Raw genomic sequence first — 26108 nt, 5'->3', positions numbered from 1 at the left:
CACTGGGTTAGCCAGGATGGTCTCGATCTGCTGACCTCGTGATCCGCCCATCTCGGCCTCCCAAAGTGCTGGGATTACAGGCTTGAGCCACCGCACCCGGCAACTTTCTCCCTTCTTACCCTGTTCTGTATCAGCCACTTCAACCCTGTGCCTGCTGCCATCCTGCCTACCCCACTCCAGCCCTAAGCAACACCACCGTTTGCTTTTCTGGCTCCCATTCTTGGGCACTCTAGAGCAGGTAAAAAACCTGGCTCATTCATGCTGCCTCAACTAAGTACTTATCACCATGTGGAAAACACTTCCTCTGCATCTGTAAGTGACTCCCTGTTACAATTCCACAACCACTACAGGCTTCCTCCGCAAGCTTTCAACTCCCTGCTCTCCTCTCTTAGAGGACTGTCCCTCTAACTTGACCAAAACTATGGACTCTTTTCCTCAAATAATGTGCCCCACTCTACTTGTCCCCAAACCTGCCAGTCCACCTCAGAATCTCCCTGGATCATCACTTATCCTTTCTTCCCTCCTGTCTCTAAGGAGGAAGAGTTCCTTCTTCTTACCGAAGACTCAACATCTTGGGTGCCTTTCCAGAACTTTCTCCATCAAGCATCTTCTCCTATACCTTGTCCCTCTTGGTTCTCCCTCCCTCCTTTCTCCTGGACTTTTTGTTTTTATTTATTTTTTTTTAATTTCAATTTTAATTTTTTCGGACAGGATTTCACTCTTGCCAGGCTGGAGTGCAGTGGCACGATCTTGGCTCACTGCAGCCTCCACCTCCCAGACTCAAGTAATTCTTGTGCCTCAGCCTCCCAAGTAGCTGGGACTACAGGCACGTGCCACTACGCCTGGCTAATTTTTTGTATTTTTGGTAAAGACAGGGTTTCACCATGTTGCCCAGGCTGGTCTCGAACTCCTGAGCTCAAGTGATCCTTCTGCCTTGGCCTCCCAAAGTGCTGGGACTACAGGCATGAGCCACCACACCCGGCCTCTCCTGGACTTTTTGAATGAGTAATCACTGTAATCATCTCTAGTTCTTTGCCATTCAACTCTTCATTCAATATTCCCACCACACTGTAGTCTCTTACAGTCATCTGTGACCTCCAAATAACCACCCACTGGCCGTTTAATCTGTCTTCCTCACTGATTGATCTGCACAATTTGATACTAATTCCCTCTTTAAAAACTTACATTTGGGAGGCTGAGGTGGGCAGATCACTTGAAGTCAGGAGTTTGAGACTAGCCTGGCCAACATGGTAAAATCCTGTCTCTACTAATAATACAAAAATTAGCCAGGTATGGTGGTGTGCATCTGTTATCACAGCTACTCAGGAGGCTGAGGCAGGAGAATTGCTTGAACCTGGGAGGCCGAGGTTGCAGTGAGCCAAGATCGCACCACTGCACCCCAGCCTGGGCAACAGAGCAAAACTGCGTCTCAAAAATCAAAAGAAAAACACAGATAATACCGAACTTCCATGATCTCCAAGCCACTCACTCCCCTTGATTTCCTGCTAACTTCCCAACCACTCCTTTTTAGTCTCCTCTGACTTCTTTTCTTCCTCCAACTTCCTAAATATAGGGATCTCCCAGGATTCTGTTTCCAGTCTTGAACTACCATTCCCTCTCTCTAGCAAGCTCATCACTTCCCTGGTTTCAACGAGCTATCTGCTTGGAAGAATCTAACTGACAGCTTCTGACTTCCAGTCTGGAACGTCCAACTTCCTGCTGGGCATGTGTGAGTGAACGTCCCAGGAGCACCTCAGACTCATCGTAAACATAATCATGATCTCTATCCCCATCCCCAAAAAGCCCTGCCTCCAGACTTTCACTTTCTTTCAAACAATCAAGCCTGGCCAGCCATGGTGGCTCATGCCTGTCATCCCAGCACTTTGGGAGGCCAAAGGAGGAGGATTGCTTGAGCCCAGGAGTTTGAGATCAGGCTGGGCAACATAGTGAGACCCTGTCTCTATTTAAACAAACACACAAACAAAGAACAATCAAGTTTAACACCTAGGAGTCATTGGACTTCACCCTTCTCCTTCCTTATTTCCCAAGTCCATTCACCACCAGGTCTGGCCAACTCTCCACTAGCCTCAGTTCTTGCTCACACCCCTTTGTGTTCTGTCCTCTCTGCCCACTCTGGTTCTGCCCTTCCTTACCTGAACTATGGCAATACCCTCATCCATGACCCTCCTGCCTCCCATCTTGTCCCACTCACGCTATTCCGACTATAGCAACAGCCCACAGCCCCTAAGGCTAGGGGGACCATATACTTTAGTATTCAAACCAGGAGGCTTTTATGAGTGAAAGGAGGAATTGTAAAATAATAATAATTTAAAATAAATTAAAAAAAAAAACAATGTCAGAGGAACAGCAGGCATAAACTGGAACTATCTTGGGCATACGGTTATCCGAACTAAAGCATGTGCCTGATCACGTCCCTCTCCAGCTCAGAGACCTCCCATGACCTCTACTGAATTCAGTTCAGACTCCTTGTGCTGGCATTCCAGTCCCACCTTTCCAGCTCTGTTCTACCTCTGTCTCCTAGTTTATACAAAACTCCTCATTGGCCCTTGAACATGATTCATGCGATCCTACTCCTGTGCCTGCGTTCATGCTGTTTCCTCCTTCAGGAACTCCTTGGCTCCAACTCTGCCCCTCAAATCTTATTCTTATTTTGAGACCCAAACCACAAACTATCCTCCATGAAGCCTCCCCTCATCCTCTTTTTGCACCTCACACTTCTTCTTGTAACCATTCGCATTTCCTCCTTACCGTATTATTTCTGTGCTTTGCTCTCTCAAAGATGTTGATTGGTGACTGCACACGGCTCCACTCCCAGCCAGCTCTTTGGCTGGGCAGCTGTTTACAATGTGTCCTGGCATTAAAAGATGAGCTGGGCCAATCCGATTTCCTCTCCTGGGAATTTGAACTATGAAATACTGAGAGACTAGAGCAGTTAGCAGAGGTGATGTAGAGAGAGACTCAGAGGCCGGCTGGTCAAATGCAAGTCACGGTTATGAGAAATTATGAGGAAACCCAGGAAGCTCTCAGTGCTGCACGGGGGTCAGAAGCAGTTATGAGCTGGAGCTTGGGAGGCTGACCTGAGTGAGAATCCTTACTCTGCCACTTCCTGTCTTGAACCTGGAGCAGCTTACCTAACCTCCTTGAGCCTCAGTGTTCTCATATGTAAAATGGGGGTAATGATATTAACTAACTGCACAGTGTTCTAAAGAGGATTAACGGAGATAAACATGGAAACCAATAGATCTGGCTCAGAATTTGTTAACAATTATTCTTCCTCCACTTATTATAATAACAATGATTAATTTCACTAATAATAATGAAGAAAGAGGTAACGAAGAAAGAGACTCTGTGGAGTTTCCATCCACCTGACCAGGAGAGAGAAGTTGGTCCCCAGAGCTTCTTTGGTCCCTGCATGCTTTCTGGGCCCAGTTCCAATGACAAGCCGTGTGCTTCAATACAAAAGGCCTTCCTTTTTCTTGTGATTACTCAAGTGAACCTCTGTTTCTTGCAAACAGTAGGACCCCTGCCCAGACCCCTGTCTTCCTTTTGTGTCTGGACTTGAGCTCCTCAAAGTCTAGCACAATAGTCTGTCTACTTCAGTATCCTGCCTGGGCGTTGAACACAGCCGATGCCCAATGCTTGGTGAATAAAAGAATGAATGAATGAATAAGGTTCCATAGCCTTTGCGGGGAGCCTATGGAAAGGCTATTTTTAGGAGACTCAGAAGTCCATATGGTTGGGGGAGAGTTCGTTCACAGCCCTGTCCTTCAATGCAGGATAGAAGGCAAGCCAGGACTGGAGCACTCTGGACCACTCGCCTATACCCTGCTAGGCCTTGCCTTCCCTGTGGCACCAGGATAAGGGGCAGAAGGTGACAGAAGGGACAACTGGGGGAAGACACCTGCTGGGTCAGGATGCCAGCCTGCTGAAACAGGGTTAGGCCTGCCCCCTTCCCTGCCCACCCTCATCCCCTCCACTCCTTCTCCCAAATCCCAGACCCCAGTTCCACTCACATCTTTTCAGACCCTTCCCTTCACCATGTTTTCTTACCATGTCTTTGCTCATGCCATCGTTTCCCCTTCCGATGCCCTTCACTCTCACCTCCCACGAAAACTCCTACCTGTCTTTTAAAACCCAGTTCAGAACTAGCCCCCTACTGGAATCTTTCTTGGATCTCTCAGGCAGTTAAATGTTCTTGTTCTGTGCTTCCACAGTCTTTTTGGAGACTTTATGAGCCCCAGTTCATCACTCCAATTACCTGTGTACTTGTCTGTCTTCCCCCAAAAAGGTCTCAAGGACAGGAATTGTGTCTTATTCATCATTGTGTCCTCAGTGCTTAATAAAGGACTTAGCTCACAGTAGGCTTTCACTAAGTGTTTGTTGACTGACTGTACGAATGTAATAATAGATTAATTCACAGTTTCTCTCAGCTCTGGGATCCCTGGCTCCTGCTGTTTTCTCTTCTTCTTTGGCTGTCTTGGGCATTTATTGAAGCCTTCCACAGTCCTGTGACTTATTCCCTATGGCACTACTACCCACTCCCAGTCCTGAGCAATGTCTGCTGTCCGTAACATAGGACACTAAAGGGCTATAGACCCAAAGCTTCTTGAAGCTAGAGATCTGGGAGTTAGGTCCTAAGGAAGGAACACAGGAGAATGAGGACACAGTGGAGTGAGTTGGCACCTTGATGTCCTCATTGGCCATGTGGGGTCTGATGAGTGGTTTCAGGCTCTCCCTCCCAGGCAGGCCTCTGACCAGGCTCCAGGCATGGCTGCCACTTGCCTGCCCTCCTACCTCCCCAGGCCCATGGCTGAGCGGCTGGCGGAGGCTGCACTGGGCCAGCCTGAGCAGACAGCCTTGCGCAATTGCTGGCTCCAGGCCTCCCAGCCCAGCTTGTAGCTCCCCCCAGAGTGGCGGGATTGATTGGCTGCAGCCGGAATGGGCACCAGTCTCCCTGGCTTGGACAGAAACGGGGCCATCTGTTACACCTCTAGTTAAAAGTACATAAAGTTGAACATTTGTGCGCCGACAATACCACCCCTGACACCCTACACGCGGCACAGCGCTCCGGCTCCTTGGCAGGCTTGCGCCCCGCGACAGGCCGGCGCAGCAACGCCTACATGCTGGCTTATTTGGCACTGCTGCAGGCACCAGGGCTCCACCCTCCAGAGGCCTGTCCCAGCTGGGTCTAGCCTAAAATCTCAGATCCCACCTGTATTAGAGAATAAAAGGGAGGATTGAGGGGTGTGAAGGTGTATATTGGTGGGCAACACCTGCTCCAGCTCAGGGTACCTGCTGGGCTGCAGATAATGCCAGGCTTCAGGCTGTGATTTGGGAGGACCCAAGAAAGCTGCTCATGCCAGTCCCGGGGGGCAAGTCTCAGGCGGACCCAAGTTGCTCCTGTGCTTGGGTCAGGCCTTTGGTTTCCTGGACTAAGCCAATTAGAAAAGTCCACTTTGTTTCCCAATAAGATCATGCCCCTTGAGTTTGGAGTGCCCAAGGCATCCCGTTACAGCAGCTAGTGGGACCACCCTAGACAAGACCGGGTCCTGAACTGTGCCCTTGCTTTCTGAGTTCTAGGCTCTGGTTTCTGGGCTCCAGGATGTGGATTCTGATTTCTGAACCCCATTTTCTGTTCTCTGGCTCTGGGTCTGGAGATTTAAGGCATTCCACAAATGTCTTTTCCCACTTGTCTTCTTCAGGTGCTCTAGTCAGGCTAGCCTGCCTGCTCCCCAAAACGATTGTGGCCATTCCTGCCTCTGTCCCTTTGCTCTTGCTCCCCATCACTCCAACCTAGAATGGTCTATTTGTCTTCTTCTTCTTGTTGTTGTTGTTCTTCTTCTTGTTCTTCTTCTTCTTCTTCTTCTTCCTCTTCCTCTTCTTTTTTTTTTTTTTGAGATGGAGTCTCACTGTCGCCTAGGCTGGAGTGCAGTGGTGCGATCTTGGCTCACTGCAACCTCTGCCTCCCTGGTTCAAGCTATTCTCCTGACTCAGCTTCCCAAGTAGCTGGGATTACAGGCATGTGCCACCACGCCCAGCTAATTTTTGTATTTTTAGTAGAGATGGGGCTTCACCATATTGGCCAGACTGGTCTCAAACTCCTGATCTTAAGTAAACCTTGGCCTCCCAAAGTGCTGGGATTACAGGTGTGAGCCACCACACCCAGCTAGAATGGTCTATTTCTTCCCTCCAACCACTCAATTCTTCTCATGCTTCAAGGACTAGCTCTAGTCTTAGTTTTGCCAGCCAGGCTTCTCTGGCTATAGGCCCTTCCCTGCTCTGATCTGCAGAGGTTTCCCTCACCGTCTGAATGGTTTCTTAAGAGATTTCTCCAGTATGAGTCTTGAGATCCTTCTGCACAGGCAGAATCTGGGCTGGTCCTTGCCTTATCCACAAACTAGCAAAGGGCTAGGCATGTGATGTCAGGGGAGGCTCTAGACATGCCCACTTGAACGCAGCCCAGCTGTAGAATAAGGGGGATAATAACTGCAGAGGTGGTTCTGGCTCCCTCAGTGGCTACCCTAGTGGCTCTGTCAGTCACAGCCCAGAAAGCAGATGGCCAGGTAGGCAGACAGCTTTTAGACATTGGTTTACTCATGTGTTTGTTTGATACACATTCATTGAATACCTTCTCTGTGCCCCAGGCCTGTGGTCAGCATGGAACAAGAGAGGGAATCATTTAAAAAACCGTGATTAGACACAGTCCCTACCCTCAAAGAGCTTATCCATTAGTTTAAGACTATAAGTCACAAATAATGACAATGCATTGAACCAACCAAAATCAACAGAAGTGCTCTTTGTCTTATGCAACAATGGACTCTTGGAGCTGGAAAGGACCCCAAAGTCAGAGACTCTGATATCCCATCTTCAGCTAAAACACATTTATATACATTAAATGAAACAATGTGATGAAAGCTTTTACTTGACACAAAGTGATGGTCAAACGATGACAATGTTGGTGATGACAATAAGACTGTGATTATTTTCCTTCTTAGCAGGCACTAAGCTCTGCTTGCATACTCCATGTGTTGGGGGAAGCTCATTCCATTGTTTCCACTTTGATCCTCAGAAAGCCATTCTCAAGGACAAGCTGAAATCAGCCTCTCTGTCCCCTCTCAGCAATTCACTGGACTTAATTCTAACTCCCAGACCACACAGCAGAGCTGGGACTAGGGTGAGGTGAGTGAGATGCCCAAGGCACAAAACCTAAGGGATCGCACACAGCGCTGAGAGCAGATGCCTTCCTTAAATATGGCACCTCACATGCCTTACCCTAGTCCTAGCCCTGCCACACAGTCTGTGCCTCCTCCCCAGTCAGCCCCAGGGGGAAACTGTCAGATTTCTAAAGTAACTTAAATCTTCAAAGGAGCTCTGACCAGCAGCCTACAGGATGTGTGTTGACCTGGTGCAGCCCCCACTCCCAGGGATGGGGTGATAGGGACAGAGGAAGACTGAGATTTCTAGGAGGGTATGAATTCTAGCCAGGGAGACTCACCTGCCCACTTCAAGCCTGTCCTGCACAATTCCTTCTGCCCTGCCTGGTTACTGCCAACTCCCTCTCCCCTACAGCACTGGTACAAGCATCCTAAGTAAGAATGGTGTGCCCAGATCTGGGCCCTATAAGAAGCCAGGTGGTGGGCTCTGAAAGATATTGAGTAGTGGGCCTGGATATAGAAAGTAATGAGGCTGTTTCTCCTTCCCATGGGCATCTCCAGGTAGGGATATGTGTGTGTGTGTGTGTGTGTGTGTGTGTGTGTGTGTGTGTGTGTGTGTGTGTAGAAGGCAGAACGTAAGGTTTACAGAAAAACCCTGGAGAATGGGGGCAGGGAGGGGCATGGAGTTTGGAAGACAGTGTGACCAGCTACACTACTTCCTAGTTTGGTCACCTCAAACAAGCCACGTGTTCTTTGTGAGCCTCAGTTTGCTAGCTGTAAAACTGGACTTAAAAAGACTATTTTCCTACCTAGAGAGAGGACTATGAGAGGGCCAACTGTGACAGGCTGAGATACTGACTAGGTTCAGCTGTCTTCATGGGCTGGGGTGAGACCTAGGCATGCTGATCATCCTGGGCTCTGCCCAAACTGGAGTTGCACCCTGTCTGCTCGCCTGGGGTCCAGCTTGCTCTGCATTGACTGAAACCACTCCTGCAGCCTCTCTGTTTCTCTCTGGCCCTCATTGATCCTGACTTTACAAATTCTCGATTTTTTCTTTCCTGTTTAAAAAATCCTGTCCACCTTCAAGACGTCTTCAGCCTCTCAAGAGCCCTGAGAGGGAGGCAGCGATGGAATTCTTCCCATTTTAATAGTTGCAAACCAAGGCCCACAGCGGGTTCCAAATGCAAAGTGTGGCAGGGGAGAGGAAGGGTGCTTGAATTCGGCTCTTCCAAGCCCCTCCTCCCAGGCTGGAGGCCTAGAGGTCACAGGGAGACTCGCTGGGATGGGCGTGTGGGCTTCGACACGCAGGCGAGAAGGGCATCCAGGGCGTTGGACCTGCGCGGTGAGCGCAGCGGCCAAGGCCTGCGCTTCCCGCGACCCGCCGGCAGCAGGCGCTGTGGCAGCGGCGCCCTCAGTCCAGGAGCATTAACTTAAGAATAGCTCACACTAATATCCCTGGCTGTGTGGAAACAGCGTTTTATTAAATGCTTCACACAGATTTGGTATAATAAAGATGAATATATTATATCCTTTGCCTCCCCCAGAGTGAGACAGTAATAAGGGAGGAGGATAAAAAACAATAAAGTGAAACATAAATACAACGTAATGGGACTTGTGGAGAGGGACCCGTGGCCTGTCTGGGCCGCCATGGGCGACCCTTCCGCTGGGACTAGGGACGGGGTTGCCGGGAGCCGGACTCCAGTCCCTCCTTGCCCAACCAGAGGGTCCCAGGCCCTGGCTTCCACTCTGCTGCCCTGCAGCTAGGAGGACCCGATCTGGGTCCCGGGCTGGGGATGTCCCAGGCGTCCTCTTCCCCCAGCCCCTTCTCCCATTAGGTCCAGGACTGCGGCTGGGGACTAGGCCCCACAGGACAGACGCTTGAGGAAAAACAGATCCAAGAGCGATGGCTGCTCCCTTGGCCTGGGGAAGGCTGCCCTCGCCTCCTGGCTCCAGGGGCTCTCCCATAACATGTGGAAAGTTCCTCTTTGGGTCTTACTTCCATCCTTCTCCGAGCACTGCCAAAATTGTTTACCTGAAAATAAGAATTTCAAAGCTTTCCTAGGGCAGAAAGAAAGGAACGCCTGGAGATTCAGCCCAACTCCTGTCGGCTTAGGTCACTCCAGGCCCTGCCAGGGCTGGATTCACCCGTCTAACGTCTGACTATGTGGCTTAAACACAAGAGCCGCTCCAAACCCCATCTGCGTTCGAATCCCACCTGTGATGCTGGCCAGCGCATCGCGACCTTAACCTGTTTCTTCTTTGGCAAAATGGAGACATGGTGAGGATTGGGGGGAAGATTTCTAACGCCTGGCACCCCATCGGCTGTAAAAAAGAAAAATAAAAAGCAGTTATCAGCTGCTCCCAAAATACTCGTTAAAACAAACGGCCCTTTCAAATCTAGAATTCTCGAGAACCTCACTTCCTCCTTAGGTCCCAACACAGGCGACTCCCTTTCTCAAACGAATGGAAATATTTAGTCTCCCAACACCTTCTCTAAATCTCCTGCCTTTTACCAACGTCAAGACTCCGAGAGGTCGAAAGAGTTACCCAAGATCACACAGCTGGCCGGTGGCAGAGCAATCTGAGGCTAGGGAATCGCCAGCGCACCTCACCTATCTCTGCGAAGACACCCGAGCTGCCTCCCGGAAGCTGCTTGACACTCACAGTCCGGGCTAAGGCCACGAGGACCGCAAAGTTAGTCCAGGCCTCCCTAGGGGACAGGGCTGTGCGGGTGGCACCTCACCAAAAGAAAAGAAACGAATTGAAAGAAATACGTAGAAGCGGAGGGAAGAGGAAAGGAGAAGGAGGAGGAGGAAGAAGATAGGGGAGGGCTGGTGGCCTCCCTGGAGAATTGGGATCTGGCTATGCGGAATACCCGTGAAGATCCCTTTTGAGGCCTGGTGCATCATGCACCAGGGCGGAGGTCTTGACCCGAGGCTAGCCGCGTAGGTGTAGGGAGGCTGCGTGGTGACAGGAGGGGGCGGCTAAGGAAGGGACTCGACCTAATTAATGGAAATGAAGGGGCTGGGGAGGAACTGGAGGGATTGAGCATTGGTGGGTGTGAGATGGAATGAATGCAATCCCTCAGGGTCGGGAACCCAGGGACTTATGAGAAGTGGGAAGAGCCAAAGGGGCCGGGTTTCGCTCAAACGAAATAAGGCTTCGGGTGTTACGAACTGTACCTAGGGGGCGGCGGGGAGACAGGGGAGTTTGGTGCTGCAGGAACTGCATCCACCGGCCCAAGAAAGGCGGGGAGAGGCCCAAATACGTGGGAGTTCAGAGAGGGCGGAGGGCCCTGCAGCTTCCCTGGAGCCTCACTTCAGGGCAAGGCAAATCCCGGCCAGGACGAAGCAGCCGGGAGGGATCCCGGCTCTGAGCACAGATTCGAGCCTGGCGTCTTCACTTTGCTTGGAGCCGCGCCGCCCACGTTCCCTGTGCGACAGGGCACTGCAGATGCTGGGTTTTCCACAGGTCAGACGTCCTCATCGCTTACTCTGGCTGCGTCTCGCCGCCTGTCTTCCCTTGCCCGGGGTCTTGGGACACCGGAGGGGCTTAGCTGAGGGAGCAGTGCCCAGCAGGCGGCCCCCTGACCCATGGGGTCCGAGGGGATTGGGACCCGGGAGGCTCTCTGAACCCGACCTGGGTAGAATCCAGGATACTCTTGGGCGGGGGATTTCTACCCCACTCCTCTTCAAGTGCCTTAGTTGCCTTCTCCCCTCCGCGGGGACTTGGGCGCCGCGCGGCGTTGGCGGCGCTAATGCAACCGGCCCCAGCACGACTGCTGAATTATTCACGTGCAGTTTATTTACTGTGAGAAGCCTGACTCAGGCCTTTCCTGTGTCCATCTAGCCGGTGGGCGGCTCCTAGGTATCCTCTTCTGTCCCAACTAGGTCCTTTCACCTTCCCACCTGGCCTAGCCCAGGCCCCATGTGTCGCCTGCGCCCCGGCAGTAGTAAGACCTCTGTGAAAGGGAGGAAGCTGACTACCATTAACGGTTTTTGGTCAGACTTTGTTGTTTCTGGGCCGACTGGGTTAGTAAGACAGAAGGTCAGCTCTTGGAGTTTCTGGGGATGGCAAGGAGAAGGGAACCCCAATTGTAGGCCCAGGAAAGCAGCCTCTCTCATCCCATCCCTACCCCTCACCCCACTCCACCCCATAAATAAATAAATAAATAAATAAATAAATAAATAGGCATCCCAGGAGTCCAGCAGCCCCTGGTTCTAGACTGCAGACCTGCTGCGGGTAAACAAGGGACTAAGGGTTTACCCAGCAGCTCACCCCCAGGACAACAGAGGGAGGAGCTATGGGGGACTCTGGAACCTCTCTTAGGGTGGCATCTTTGGCCTTGTGCTTGTCTGTTCCCTTTGCCTCCAGGATGGTCCCTGCTTCTGCACCTATTTACATGCTCCTGGTTTTATAAAGTTCAACTCAAACGCCATCTCCATGGGGAACAGAACCAGACTCTTCCCCACCCACCCCCCACACCACACACACACACACACACACACACACACACATACAGACACACACACTCACTTAGGTTCCTTTATCCTCTTCATAGACTCCTGGGCTGGTGGGGTGGCATGTGGGTGTCTGTTTCCTGCCACTCCTGCCTGCCCATCACTTCCCATCTTCTGTCCATTCTTCCTCTCTGCTTCTGGGCGCAACGAATGATGGGGGGTCAATCCTCTTTTCTTCTCTTTTCTTTTCTTTTCTTTCTTTCTCTCAGAGTCTTGCTCTGTCATCCAGGCTAGAGTGCAGTGGTGTGATCTCGGCTCACTGCAACCTCCAACTCCCAGGTTCAAGTGATTCTCCTGCCTCAACTTCCGAGTGGCTGGGACTACAGGAGCACACCACAACACCCAGCTAATTTTTGTATTTTTCATAGAAACAGGGTTTCACCATGTTCACCAGGCTGGTCTCAAACTGCTGACCTCAAGTGATCTGCCCGCCTCGGCCTCCCAAAGTGCTGGGATTACAGGCCCAGCCACTGCACCCGGCCTCAATTCTATTTACAAAAAAAAAAAAAAAAAAAAAAAAAAAAAAAAAAATCCAGCCTGGGCAACATGGCGAAGCTCCATCTCTACAAAAAATACAAAAATTAGCCGGGCATGGTGGCATGCTCCTTTGTTCCCAGCTACTTGGGAGGCTGAGGTGGGAGGATCACTTGAGCCTAGCAGGTCCAGGCTACAGTGAGCCCAGATTGTGCTGCTGCACTCCATCCTGGGTGACACAGTGAGACCTCATCTCAAAAACAAACAAAAAAAGCAAATGAAGGACGTTCATTGCTAAGTCAGACCACACCACCACAGCTGGGTCCACAACCCAGGAAACTCACTCCGTAGCCAAAAAGCATTAGAGAATGAGGTCTCTGGGCCCCTCTGAGTATATTGGTGTGAGCAGCAGGAGCGCCAAACACATCTGCAGGCAGCTGGCAAAACCAATACACCTACCCTTCCTTTGTACCACTGGTCCTCTCTCTGAGGCACAGGCTACATTCCCTGTCTGGCTCCGTTTTTGTCCCTTGATTATTTATTTAGTTTATTTACTCAACAAATGCTTGGAGCCCTTGGTGTATGCTGGGCTGGCATAGGGACATGGAGAGGTGATCCAGGTCCTTCCTTCCCAAGTTCACAACAGATGGAGAGAGAGAGGCAGGACAGATAGACAAAGCAGCACATTCCTGGCAATATGATAGTGACACCCAAGGGAATGTGCTAAGGAGTACAGAGGAGCTGAACAGGGCAGAGAAGATTTCCCCCAGGAAGTGAGTTGGGCACTAGAGACAGAGCAGGAGGTGCCAGGAAAGGAAGAGACACAAACCATCCCAACCCTTGGATGAGGGGAGCAAAAGCTTGGAACCAAAAGAGAAGGCTGTTCTAGAGGCTGCAGAGTATGGGCACCCAGGACTTGAGCATCTCTGGAAACCTGTCTTCTCCTCCCTGCCTGTCTCTGTCACTCAGTGGTCTGTCTGTGCCCCCCAACACTTCCAAAGGGCAAGCACTCCCCCTCCTTCCATGCAGGACTGCAGTGCCTGGAGGAGGCCGGCTCATGTGGTATGGCCACCTTGTCACGGTGCTCTGAAGGTATTCAGCTCACAAAAGAAGTAGGGGAGGGGAGAATCTGGGAGGGGACCAAAGGAGTGTCCTGCTCTCAGACCGTGCCCCACCTCTTCCTGCCAGCTGAGGTCCTAAGAGCTGGGTGTGGCCAGAGAAAGCAGGGCAGGTCCAGGAGCAAGCTTGGAGCCCAGCCTGAATTTTGAAGCAGCTGCCTCCCTGCTCCCCAGGCCTGGGAGGAGGCTGCTTCCCTCCCCCTTCCCCAGTGGCTTGCCTCCCTTCCCCCAGGTGGCCCGATTCCAGCCTTTACCTTTTCTGGATCCCCACCCTCTTTGAGAATCCCAGATGTCTTATAATATTGTTCCCAGAAAAATGCGCCCACCTGGGTACACATACACAATTTCTGGGGTTTACAGAGCCCCTGACGCCCATTCAAAGAGCCTTGGGGGACCTCTGGTTAAGAACCCCTTGGTTCAGGAATTAAGGGGACAGACTTGAATAAGAAGCAAAACAAAACAAAAGGACAGTGTTCCAATCCTGATCACTCCAAAACAGGCTGTGTGACCCTGGATGGGTTACTTAACTTCTCTGGGCCTCATTTTCCTGTTATGTAAAATCGGGTTAAGAGCGGTAGCTACCCAGAAGGATTGTGAGTAATAAATGAAATGAATAAAACTCTTAGCCTGGAGCCAGGTACAAGGTAAAGACTTACGGTATTTATTGTCATGGTTATTGTTGCTGTTACTGCGGATAGTGGCCTAGGGCAAAATGTAAAAACTCAGTGGGCAGTCCTGGCTCAGCCTGGGTGGCAGGAGGCCGTCTATCATAGTCCACTTCTATAGCGGAAGAAACACTCTGAATTCCACACAGAGTGTCAGAGTAGCAGGTCTTCACGGGACAACAACAGCAACAGTAAATGATCTGCACTGCTGGTCAAGTTAACTTGTTTCAAGCAGCGGCAGACCCTTTTCTCTAAAGGAACTCTGGCCTGAGAGTCAATGCTGGTGCTTACACAAATAATCTGGAAATGAATGGGGGTACCAAAACAATCCAGATTGAATCCAATGGAGCCTTTGGGGGTTTAAGTGAATTATTCTCCTGTGTTAAGGATTAACTTGTTTTGTTTGGGTCTTCAGGGTCCACTTAATGTGGCAATTCATGAAATGCTCTTTCCCTCTTCTTTGTCTGGAATATTCCCTAAACTGAGGAAAAGCAGATTTTTGGCAGAATCATCCCTTCTCTATTCACTGAGAAAGAAAAAACCTGGACCCTGGCTGTTTAAGCAGCAAACAGGAATTCAGGATCAGAGTAGCATATAGATTAGGCTCTAGAGACAGGTATTCCCGCTGTGGAGCAGACCCTGGGAATCAGCTGCTTTCAGCTCCAGGTGAGAAGATTCTGGCCCAGATGACCGGGGGTGGGGAGACCCCCAGAGTGTCTGCCTTGCCCCAGCATGGGGGCTCAGGAGGACTGTCAGGGCAGGCTCTAGCCCCACTGACCCTGTGTTACTCATTTCTGGAATCCTCCTAATCTCTAAACTCCTCTGAGGGGCCCAAACTATCCCCCCTCCACATTGCACAATCATGTATACCCCATTTGCTCTATGGAAAGTCATTCAACCAATATTCAGCGGGAGCCCAGTGTCTCCTAGGACTTGGAAAGCCCGTGATGGACCGGAATACCCAGAGGAAGGCTCCTGCCCTCAGGTCTGGCGGGGGAGGGAGGTAGGGGTCAGTACACAAACCCAAAATATACCTCATTGCTCGGCAAGAGGGGTACAACAGGCAAGCAGATTGGGCTCCCAGGAGTCCAGAAGATTCCAGCCCCCCACACAATGGGGTTTTTCGGCAGCGGAGGTAGGGATAGGACTGCGGTATTGGGAAAAGGTTGGTATGGCAGGTGGGCTGGTTTCCAAAGGTGGCCTGGATAAGGGGATCTGGGTGAATCAAAACAACAAAACACAGGGCGGTACCACAGACTTCCCCACATCCCCGCACCTCACACCGCACTCCGCACCCCAGACATATGTGTGCCCAAGTGTGTTTAACCAAGAGGCCAACCAATTAGGCCAAAAGAGCCAAGCCATAGGCTTGGACAGCAGGTACAGGTCAGTCAGGGAAGAAGAGGTTTGGCGTCGGTGGCGGAGGTAACTCAGCTGATGATTGTGAAGTGTCCTGTTCCTGTTGACATGGTGTGCTGAAGACTAGAGGTCTCAATACTAGCCAGCAGGATAAGATATTAAGAACATGCCAAGCAGAGGGACCCCTCTGCTCCCCAGTTCACATTCCCCTTCCTGTCAACCTACCAGTAACCCTGAACTCCTCTGGTCTTGAGGGTCTGGGAGATGGGCAACAGCAGGGGCTGGGCTTGTCCTTAAAGTCCTATCCTGTGGGCTAGTACCAGACGCGATGCAGAGACTGAAGAGGACAGGAAGGGTGTGGAAGTATGGGAGGAACTCTTTCTCTCTTTTTCTCTCGATTGGGATCCAAGGGTCCTGGTTCCTGGATCTAGAGGGGCCTCCCTGCCTCCCTGCTAACCTCACTTGCCTGAAGCTCTGGGTCAGGGGATTGGGGTTATGGCAGGAAAAGGCTGAGGTGGGATCCTGAGGGCAGGAAGTGAGAGGAGTCGACAAGACCCCTCTTGGCCCCAGAGCTTCAAAGCCACCCACGTTCAGCTCATTGACGCCCTCTCCCTCTGGTCCCTCTCCACCAGTCTCTAGGCTCTGACTCCGCTGTTGCTAGGCCCAGCATCACCCGGTGGCTCCCAGGGCAGCACAGAAGCAGTAGAGACAGGTCTGCCCCGGAGTGGGTCTGCAGCTCTGAGGGAACTGTGATTCCCATTCTCACCAATCCTGCCTCTGAGAACTTGTCTTCCCCACTTGCTTACTTCCAACCCGAAAATGCAGGACAAAGATGAGTTAGAGGGTAGGGGTTCTTCCCAACACTCAGAGCACTGGGGCACCAAACAAGAACCCTTTCTACCTACACTGTCTGTTTTACTCCAGAGAGCTGCCAGCCATGATTCCAAACAAACAACTGAAGGCGAGATCATGAAACCTATCTCTGCTGTACAGAGGCCCCCTACACTGAGGCATCCAGAGAAAGAACCTGCTTCCTGCCTCAGAGCCCAGCTTAGCTCATGCCCTCTCTGGGGTTAGATATGAGGGGAGAGTGGGCAAGAAATCCTAGTCTTCCCATCCCAACCCTTGGCCTGGGTCACACGTCCTCATTTTGGCCTCTCTGGGCCCTTCTCTGGTCCAAGCGGTGCTGTCCAATGCCCAACTACACTGCCCACCCAGGAGTTTACAAACAAAGCCAGGGCCGGGGCTGTGTGTGTGTGTGTGTGTGTGTGGGAGGGGAACAGCTCTTCCTCCCTGGACTCCAACCCCCTCTAGGTCCTCCCTTCCTTTCTCCTAGGGCAGAAATGGAAAATTAGTAAGGCGGCCAGTGGCCCCACTTAAACAGAATGGGGTAGCAAGACAGGAAGGCCTGAGGGCACAGCCCTGCTGGAGTGCCCCAGGGAAATCAAAGATATAGCTGAGTTCAAACACACCTATATACCCACAGGTTCACACACATTTATACAAATATATACATGCAGAACCACACACAAACACACATTCAAAAACACAAACACCTTCAAGTAATAATGCACACAACATGCTCTCCCGATATTCACAGATCCCAGACCCTAAGGTCTTTAGCCCCAGCCTAACTGGAAGCCTGGCCTCCCTGCGAGTCCTTGAGAGCAAAGCCTCAGCCGCGGCCTGGCTCCCGCCGGGCCCCCGCCCCGCATCCGGAACAGCTGGAGTCGGCCTGGCCATGCACTCAAGCCGGGCGCTGGGCTAGGCGGGGCCGGCAGCGGGGCCCCGACTGGGGCCCGGGAGGAACGCAGCAGGGAGGCACAGAGCCGGCCCCGTTAGCCCGGGCACCTGGCCTGGCTACCCGTCAGACGCCCATCATCAGGCCGACGGTGGCCCCAGCCAGCCTGGGGAGAGGCTGCCGGAGGAAAGTGTGCAAGATTGCCGGAGGAGGTAGGGCGGCCGCTTCGGGATCAGGCCGGGGAGAGGCGTCCAGAGCCGCCAACAATTCCCCCCTCCGCCTCTCAGCATGGAGAAGGCTGAGCTCCCCAACTAGCCCCCTCCCCCAACCCCTGAGGTCCTCCACCCCCTTCCCGCGTGGCCCACCCAAGGCTGCAGAGCCTACTCTGACCTCCTGCGGGCCAGCCCAGGAGGGCTTCAGATTCCCTCTCCCCAAGTGTGTCGCCCAGGCGGTGGGGTGAGGGGCAAGAGGGTCAGGGGTAGAGGCGCTGGGCTCTTGATCTCAGCCCCGCAAAGTCCACGCTGGGTGGCAGCGGGGCCCACCCAGGCTCCTGGTCTTACCTGGCCCGCGCGGCGGCCGCTTCCCTCCTGGGCTGGGGTTCCCGCCACCCTTTCGGGCTCCACATCCCGGGTCGGAGAGACCGAGACCTCCGGGCCGGTGCTGTCATTGCAGCTAGGCCGGCGGGAGGCGGGTGCGCCAGGAGCGCGGCTCGCAGTTTGGGGTGGGGGTGGTGGCTTTTCAGTCGCCCGAGGTTCGGGTGCAATAAAGGAGCCGCTAATGTAATTTACAAACAGCTCGGGCCGAGCGCGGTGCAGCGCCCGGACTGACAGGCGCATTAGGCAGGCTAATTCCAGCCGGCTCCTCCTACCCCCGGCCCGCTAATTAATGAGCTTCCCAACTTAGAGCCGCCTGCATTGGACAGACAGAGAGTGAAAGAGAGGGCGAGGGAGAGGGAGAGAAGGAGAGAGACGGGGGGAGCAGAGAAGAGAGAAGAGAGGGAGGGAGGGAGAGAGAGAACAGGAGGAGAGAACAGAGAGAAAGAAGAGAGGAGAAAGGGAGAAAGGAGAGAGAAAGAGAGAGAAGTGCCGCTGCAGATAATTGATTACACCCCGATCAAGGCTAACTTGTTAGCAATAGTCAATTGCCCCGTCTCTCCGCCTCCCTCGCAGTCCGGGATCGGCGCCCTTGCCTCGGCTCTTCCAACTGCGGCCGCCAGGACCCGGGGCCAGGAGCCACTGCCGAGCCACCTGACACCTTTAAATAGCACCGGGGCTGGCGAAACTGGAGCCCCGCGCAACGCGCCCCGGCTCCGGCCCCGGATTGCTGGAAGCCCCAGCAGCAGCAGCGCCCGCGTCAGCGCCCTCCTCCCGGGGCCCCGCGCTGTTCTGCCCGCCTCAGCCGCCGCGCTAATCGGCCCCGCGCCCGGCCCGCGCCCTGCCCAGTGCGGCCTCCTTCCCACCCGCCGCCGCCTGCCCGCGCCGTCCGGCTTCCGAGTTGCCCGCGGGCTGGGTCCCCGCGGCCCGAGCCGCCCCGGCCGGGCCCCCGAACGAGGCCGAGATGACTTCCAAGGAGGACGGCAAGGCGGCGCCGGGGGAGGAGCGGCGGCGCAGTCCGCTGGACCACCTGCCTCCGCCTGCCAACTCCAACAAGCCACTGACGCCGTTCAGCATCGAGGACATCCTCAACAAGCCGTCTGTGCGGAGAAGTTACTCGCTGTGCGGGGCGGCGCACCTGCTGGCTGCCGCGGACAAGCACGCGCCGGGCGGCTTGCCCCTGGCGGGCCGAGCGCTGCTCTCGCAGACCTCGCCGCTGTGCGCGCTGGAGGAGCTCGCCAGCAAGACGTTTAAGGGGCTGGAGGTCAGCGTTCTGCAGGCAGCCGAAGGTAGGCGCAGCTGCTGGGTTTCCCTGCACCCAGCGCCTCGCGCCCTGTGCCCTGCGCGCTTCGTCCCCTCTGTCTCTGCTCGCCTCTGCCCGCTCCGGCCGCCAGGGCCTTCCAGCCTGAGCAGCTGCTTATGGGAGTGAAGATAGGTGGGACGGAACCCAATCCTTATTTCCTAGGGACCTCTGGGTAGGCCAGAGCTGGGGGGTGGCCGGAGAAGGGTGGCGGGAACCCAAGCTCTTTCCGCAGTCTGCTTGCTTTGCTGGTCTCCCTTGCGTTCCCAGTGTCCTGGGCGCTCTTAGCCCGGCTACTCCGCGTGGGGAATCGAGTCTTTTGCTGGGACCTTCTGGGTAGGGTAGAGTTGAACTGATTGGGAAGGGATGGAGAACCAACATTCACACCACAATTAGGGTGTCCCTGTCTGGCTTTCTCCTACTCAGAGACTTTGGGTCTTTCAAACCAACTCTTAGGTAGGGGGCAGAGACCAAAACAATTTTTCCTAGGGACTTCTGGGAGACCAAAGACAGGTAATGGTTTGCCAGAGCCAAAGCTTGCCCTGGTCCTGGAGGCTGAATTAAATCTGAGAAGGGAACATTGGTAAACTGCAGGCCGGACGGGGCCTGGGTGGGGTAGGAGTTATGGGGGCCAGAGCCAGGTTGGGCTTCCTCTCTCGCAACGCGAGCCTACACTGTCCTTTCCTCCCAGGCCGCGACGGGATGACCATCTTTGGGCAGCGGCAGACCCCTAAGAAGCGGCGAAAGTCTCGCACGGCCTTCACCAACCACCAGATCTATGAATTGGAAAAGCGCTTTCTATACCAGAAGTACCTGTCCCCCGCCGATCGCGACCAAATCGCGCAGCAGCTGGGCCTCACCAACGCGCAAGTCATCACCTGGTTCCAGAATCGGCGCGCTAAGCTCAAGCGGGACCTGGAGGAGATGAAGGCCGACGTAGAGTCCGCCAAGAAACTGGGCCCCAGCGGGCAGATGGACATCGTGGCGCTGGCCGAACTCGAGCAGAACTCGGAGGCCACAGCCGGCGGTGGCGGCGGCTGCGGCAGGGCCAAGTCGAGGCCCGGCTCTCCGGTCCTCTCCCCAGGCGCCCCGCAGGCCCCGGGCGCTGGCCCCCTGCAGCTCTCGCCTGCCTCTCCGCTCACGGACCAGCCGGCCAGCAGCCAGGACTGCTCGGAGGACGAGGAAGACGAAGAGATCGACGTGGACGATTGAGCGGCACCCCGGGTCTTCTGCCACCCTGGGCTTCTAGCTCTCGAAAGCCCAACACCTCCCAGACCGGACGCCGAGGGGAGCTGGGACCTCCTCTGCCAACTCCCGCCTCCTCTCCTGTTCCCGGCCCCGGACTCGGCTCCTGGCAGCCGCCTCTTCCCTCTCGAAGCAATAAACCCAGGCTGGCCGGCCGGGCCGGCCGCCGCCAGCGGCCTCCGCCGCCCCGGAAACCCTCGCCGTGCAATTCTGTATGGCTTCTATATAAATATTTAAACCTATATAGCGGGTTCTTCCCACCGCAGCCTGATTTTTCCTTTCTTTTATTATTTTTTTTAACTCGGAGATTTCGATGTTTTCAAAACTCTGGGGCTGCCAGGTTTGCTGAGGGCGAGGCAGAAACCAGGGCTGAGAACACTAACCCTGTGGTCTAGAGGAGGGGCAGCTCCGGCTGTTTTGATTTTTCTCTGCATGTGGCGAATGCACCGGCCCGCTCCTTCCTCGCCTCCCTCGGCCTTATTGCAGCTGACTTCTATTTCCTCCTGCCTTTCTTCCTTGTGTGGGAAGGGAAGAGGTGGGCAGCCGGGTCCTGACTTGCAAGTTTCAAAATCGATATTTCCTTCCCACCCTCTGAGAGAAAAGTCTGTTTTCGATGCCATTTCTGCCTCCTAATGCCCACTAATGCTATTTTAAAGATTCCTCCCTCCCTCTCGCATTTCCTCGGACTGAGTGTTGGAGTCCGGCTCTTAGGGACAATGCAGGGGGAAATCCAACCAACCAACCATCGAAAACAGAACCCAAAGCCCTATAATTATTTTGTACTCTTTTTAGAATTTTTTTGCATGTGACAGAGACAGAGAGGAGGCCGACCCAAGCCCTCACCTCACCTCCTCCACAGCTCTGGGTCTCTCTTGCCACCTCGAACACCCCACTCCTACTCGACTTGGCCAGAGGAGGGTGGATGGATGTGCGTGGGCTGCGAGTACCCCTTCCCTGCTCCTCCTTTGCCCTCTCCTCCTCAGACTGTACCCAAGGCCTCTTTCTCCAATAAATAAAGTCTTTGCCATTTTACTAGAACCGGCGGCGACCGTGTCTGAGTGAGTGGGCCCGTTTCGGAGAAGCAGCGGCAGGCTGGGCTTCTTGCCGCTGCTTCTTGCCGGTCTCCTCAGCCTTGGAGATTTGGGGGGGATTTTCAGGACAGGCTTAAGAGTGAAGGGCGAGGGGGAAGCAGCAGGAGGAGGCGCTTCTTGCCCATAAACCTGAGGCAGCTGCTAAATCGGGGGAGAAGTGGATTTCGGGCTTCGCCAGGTCGGGGTAAAAAATGAGCCGTGAAATGCTGGGAGAAAATGCCTGTATATGTGGGGGCACACCACAGTACAACATTAATTCGTGTTGAACAAAGAGTGGGTCTTGCCCTGCAGTTCCTGCATCCCACCCTAGACCCAAGGGCATTCTCCCTGCACTCTCTGAAAAATGGGCTGAGCCCCGGGAGCACTGCAGGTATCACTCAGTCAGATGCCGGGTGGAGCCTTGGGTTCCCAAGTTTTGATTCTAGCCCGGAGGGCCTCATCCTTGGGGACTAGAGGGCCAGAGGCCAAAGGTATCAAGGCCGGGCTGAATTTAAATGTGGATACCTGGAAATGTAAGCCCAAGCTTCTGGGAGCTAGGATGAATTTCTGACAACTTTAACAAATTCTGCCCCCACCCCCTGGCACTCCCCTTGGGGCAGAGGTATGGATCTTGCAAGGACTCTCTCGGGTCTGCTGCGCCCCAAGGCCGGCTGGGGCGGGGGCTAAGGCCGCTTTCACTTTCCCGGACAGAGCGGGTTTCTCTCCGGGCTTTTGTTGTCGCTGGGCTGGCGAGTGGCCGCTGTCACCGGAGTGGGGTCCCGCCTCCGGGCCGCTGGGCTCTCTTTCTCCGCAAAATTGATGTGAGAAATGCGCATCTGGTCTCGGGCGGCGATGGGGCCCCCAGGCCCGAGCCAGGAACGTGCATGTCCAGGAGGAAACGAAGAGGCAGAGAGAAACTGGAAAAAAAAAAATAGGAGCGCAGAAAGATACTCCAAAAGCAGAGAAAGAAAGCGGAGAGCCACAGAGACAGGGAGGAGAAAAAGAGGAAAAGAGAGAGAAACAGAGAAACGGAGAAAGGGAGACAGAGACAGAGGGAGAAAAAAAGAATGGGAAGACAGGAGGAGAGAGAAGGAGCAGAGAAGGAAGGAGACGGCAGGGCAGCGGGGCGGGCGTGCGGCCGGTTCCTCCTGGGCGACAAAAATTGCCCTCTCTTAGGATGGATGGGTCTGTAATTCGGAGCGCGGACCATGAAGGCCGGGACGAATGGGCCCGGGCGGCCGCTGACAGGCGACAATAGCCGGGCCCAGCCCCCCGCGGCTCCCGGTGCGGGCACGGCCGCGGCCCTCCGCAGCCCAGAGCGCGCCGGCGCTGGCGACCATATGGTTTTTGAATTTTCTTCACAATTTGTAGACAATTTGATGGATTAGGTCCCCGCGCGCGCCTCCCCGGCACAAAGGCGGCGCAGGGACCGCGGCGGGGCGGTCACCCGGGCATCTGCGCCCGCCGTGCGCACCCCCCCATCCGGCCCCCGCCCGGAGCCCGAAGCCCCAGGCCGCCCGCCCAACACGCTCATGAATCCCAATGAAGCGGCCCTGGCACCTCCGGCCGCTCCTTGCTTCGCGGCCCTGGGCCCGGCCCCGCTAGGTCTCTTTGGGCTGGGGGCAACGGCCCCAGGGCTGAGCCCACCCGAGCTGCGGCGCCCGCGGGGCGCGTAGCTAAGCAGGCGCATCGGGGCTGAGGAAAAACGGGGCCATTTATCCGCCCGTCTAGTTAAAGCGGGTTATTTGTTTGCTTCTCCGGCCTCCCCCCTCCCCTCCCTTCCCCCCCTCCTCCCCCGCCCTTCCCCTTCTGCCTTTTATTCTTTTGTCTCTAAATGGATTTAATGAGCCTGAAAAACATGACAATTGAATATAACCAAGAAATAAAAAATAACGAGGGAGGAAGGAAGGAGGAAAAGAAAGAATGAAAGAAGGAAGGGGAAGGATTAATAAAATAAGGAGAAAACGCAATTCAATTCAGCAAATGTTTTTTGAGCGTCTTTTCCGCGCCAGGCCGCGCAGGGGGCTGGGAGAATTGAAACGAATCAGATCCGGTTCCTGCCCTCAAGGAGCTCCTAGTCTAGTGGGCAAGACTCGCAGCACCCCCAGCGCTAGTAGAAGCGAACCGAGGGACAGGGCCGTGCTAGTTGCAAAACACTGAGAGGCGGCTACCAGGGTGTTGGGGGCTTCACAGAGGAGGTGGCTTGGGACCCGGGCCCAAGGCGAGAAGTAATTCGTTGTTTCCATAGGCCAGAAAAGAGGGCCAGCGGAAGGAAGGACCAGAGCTGCGGCGGAGGGAAGGGGGAACGAAGTGTACGTGCTAGCCTCGGCTGAACTCGAGCTACGGAGGCCACACAGGAGCGCCCTGCGCACTCGGTCCCGCACAATGTGGGAAGTGGATTCGAGCCACTCCGCAGTGTCCTTTGCTCTGAGGGATTCGCTGCCTCCATCAAGTTCTGGATGGGCTTCCGGAGCCCAGCCGACAGCTCTGTTGAGGCCCTGGACTAGCACTGGACACTGCCTGGACTAGCACCCGGGCTTGGGGCTTATCTCTAGGTCCCATTGCGCAGGGAGGCGGCGAGGAAGTCAGCAGCCCTGGGCAAAGGCTGAGGGGCTTGGCTGTAGGCGAAGGCGAGGGTCTGGGATCCAGGGAGGCCTGGGCTGTAAGCCCACTCTCTCCTTAGCTCCCCCAGTTCTGAAGAAGTCTGCTACCTGCGCGCGGCCCGGGGGCCTCGGATGGCCTTGGTCGTGCCTCGGGCGCTGCCGCTGGGACCCGCGATGTGAGAGGGCCTCAAACCCCAAGTGCAGGCCGGAGGCCTCTTAGCCCACGCCCGCCGGGCCTGACTCGGGATACTGCTGTTTGTGGCGTGTTCTCCCATGTGTAGGCTCCAAGGGAGCGGGGCTTGTGTATTGCGTGTCTGTTTCTTCTCCTGGTCTGAGTGTACGAGTGAGCGTGGCCTGGGTTGTGTGAGGTGCTGTGGGCCCTACGCCCATTATTCTGGCATAGTTCGTTAAGGCTTGGTATCCTCTGGGCTGCCTGTCCTTCGGGCCCGAGTTCCATCACCGCCTAGAGCCCTTTGCCCATCTGTTCCAGGACTCTGGGCTCTCTAAGGACCCACTTTCTGTTCCCGGCTGGCCAGGAGAGGCGGCTCGGCTTTGTCTCTCCCTTCCCTGTTGTGTCCTGGGGCTCGGCGGGGCTTGCCAAGTCCCAGGACGCGAGCAGTTTCTGCTCTCCAGTCTGGGAACCCCTCGGCGCGCGGACTGCCGATCCCGCCTGTTCGGCTTCCCCTCGCTCCGCCTTTCCCGGTTTGGTGGCCTGGCGGGCGGTGCGGGGTGAGTCCGGGAGGCTCAGTTCCTTATTTTACGAGGTGTCGGGCCGGTGTCAGACGCAGCTCTGATAAGTAATACTCCAGTCTGAGGGACCAGAACGTGGTAATTAATCCCAAAGACTTAAGTGTATTTTAGTTCAGGAGAAAAAAAATCACTAATTCAATCGTCCGGAAAATTGAAGTTTGATGCATGAGTCCCCCCTGAAAGGGACGGGCTGGGGCCACGCGCCTCCTCTCCGCCCCTACCCGTCGCCGCGGGCCCCCCCCCCCCCCCCCCGCATCCCTCTGAGCCGCCAGGTCCAGGGAAGTCCACTCACCCCGCCTTGGCTTTTCCAGTCACCTGAACCCAGAGGCACCTGGGCTTGGCTCCCACAAGCAACAACTACCCCTCTTGGAGCCCAGAAAGTGATTTGTGGGGACAATAGGTATGCTCCCCAAACGCATGCAGCTGAGAGGGTACCATAGAAAGCCCAGGAATATAGAGAGGGCAGCCAGATAAGGGGGCAGGGTAGGTAAGGTCAGGGGCTACAAAGCATGTGGAAGAAGGGACAGAGAACCTGAATGGGCTGGAGTCATGAGGGCCAGCGAGTAGGAGGCTGCTGTTGTAAAGTGACATACATGTGGCTTTGAAGTGGGTGGGAATGGAGGGGAGTAGAACTGGGTGTGCTGGGTAGTGGTGGTTAGGTTATAGGTGTGCAAAGGGGTGTATGGGAAATGACTGCATCCCTGGGACTGTACATGTGCGGAGTGGAGGTCCCTGGCAGACACTGACAGGTCTTGGAGAGCCTGGAATCTGACCCCTGGGTGTGTCCACAGGCCAAATCTCCTAGAGGACAGGCTCCTGGGACTGGAGCAAAGGAAGGTGGGGGTTCCTGGGGACCAGCACCCTGGAGGGAGGAGAATTCCCACCTTGAGTTTTCCTGGGACCCCACATCTGCACTCCCAAGTCCAGGGTTGCCATCTGCAAATCACCCTGTCTTCTCCTAACAGCTGCCAGTTCTGGGAGAGATTTGGGGCTGCGGGTGTGTGTGTGGCAGGCTGCATGGAGACTAGCAAGGGCACGTTCCTGAGTGTGTCATCAAGTATGTGCAACTGAGAAACTGAGCATGTGCGGCTGATTGATGGAAAGCGAGCGTGGGACTGGGTGTGTGATGCTGCGTTCCTACAACTGATTGTTGCAAACTAGTATGTGCAGCTAGGTGTGACTAAATTTGCTCAACAGAGAGGAAAAGAGTAAAGCTGTCACTGAGTGGGTGTGACCAGCAGGTAAACGACACCCAGGGTATGTGAGGTGTGCAGGAAGCTGGTGTGAGCAGATAGCTGGGAGAATGAATATTGATGTGGAATTGAAGCTACAGGCAGACAACCAGAATCCTGGCTCCAAACATTTTGGCCAAGCTGGCTACTGAAATTTACATTTACAATGCTGGGGGCAGGGAGCATGTGGCCTGACAGGAAGACAACTCAGGAGAGGACTAAGCAGAAGATGGGATGGAGAACTTTCAGCCTGGGTTGAAGTC

The 26108-nt window shown here is 54.5% G+C and overlaps 3 protein-coding genes across 4 annotated transcripts in view; 2 read left to right on the top strand and 1 right to left on the bottom strand.

Annotated features, from left to right (window-relative positions):
• NDUFB8 (NADH:ubiquinone oxidoreductase subunit B8) overlaps positions 1–26108 on the top strand; it is a 943883-nt gene that overhangs the window by 208883 nt on the left and 708892 nt on the right. The gene's annotated exons all lie outside the window — the stretch shown is intronic.
• LOC126963092 (uncharacterized) lies at positions 8593–17848 on the bottom strand. 2 transcript variants are annotated; one of them, XM_050805052.1, is made up of 4 exons: positions 17613–17848; positions 14987–15167; positions 9391–9497; positions 8593–9207 (listed from the first exon to the last, which is right to left on the bottom strand). In XM_050805052.1, the coding sequence occupies exons 1-4, from the start codon at positions 17717–17719 to the stop codon at positions 9204–9206; spliced, it is 399 nt and encodes a 132-aa protein (XP_050661009.1). In that variant the 5' UTR covers positions 17720–17848; the 3' UTR covers positions 8593–9203. The 2 variants fall into 2 exon arrangements, 1 of the variants encoding a protein (XP_050661009.1); XR_007728925.1 differs by lacking the exons at positions 14987–15167; positions 17613–17848 and adding an exon at positions 11712–12113.
• On the top strand, positions 17964–20445 carry LBX1 (ladybird homeobox 1). Its single transcript, XM_050805040.1, has 2 exons — positions 17964–18934; positions 19637–20445. The coding sequence occupies exons 1-2, from the start codon at positions 18610–18612 to the stop codon at positions 20155–20157; spliced, it is 846 nt and encodes a 281-aa protein (XP_050660997.1). The 5' UTR covers positions 17964–18609; the 3' UTR covers positions 20158–20445.

The sequence above is a fragment of the Macaca thibetana genome, chromosome 9 (assembly GCF_024542745.1).
Source record: "Macaca thibetana thibetana isolate TM-01 chromosome 9, ASM2454274v1, whole genome shotgun sequence".
Taxonomy (NCBI): Eukaryota; Metazoa; Chordata; class Mammalia; order Primates; family Cercopithecidae; genus Macaca; species Macaca thibetana.
This window is presented reverse-complemented; position numbering and strand designations above follow the sequence as displayed.

Bases quoted from the DNA above. Each gene is read 5' to 3' on its own strand.
- LOC126963092 (XM_050805052.1), bottom strand. From the start codon at position 17,719: ATGACAGCACCGGCCCGGAGGTCTCGGTCTCTCCGACCCGGGATGTGG. The intron at 15,168-17,612 runs GTAAGACCAGGA...TGATTCACCCAG, and splicing joins GCGGCCGCCGCGCGGGCCAG to ATCCCCTTATCCAGGCCACC. The intron at 9,498-14,986 runs GTATATTTTGGG...TCTTTTTTACAG, and splicing joins CCCTCTTGCCGAGCAATGAG to CCGATGGGGTGCCAGGCGTT.
- LBX1 (XM_050805040.1), top strand. From the start codon at position 18,610: ATGACTTCCAAGGAGGACGGCAAGGCGGCGCCGGGGGAGGAGCGGCGG. The intron at 18,935-19,636 runs GTAGGCGCAGCT...CTTTCCTCCCAG, and splicing joins CGTTCTGCAGGCAGCCGAAG to GCCGCGACGGGATGACCATC.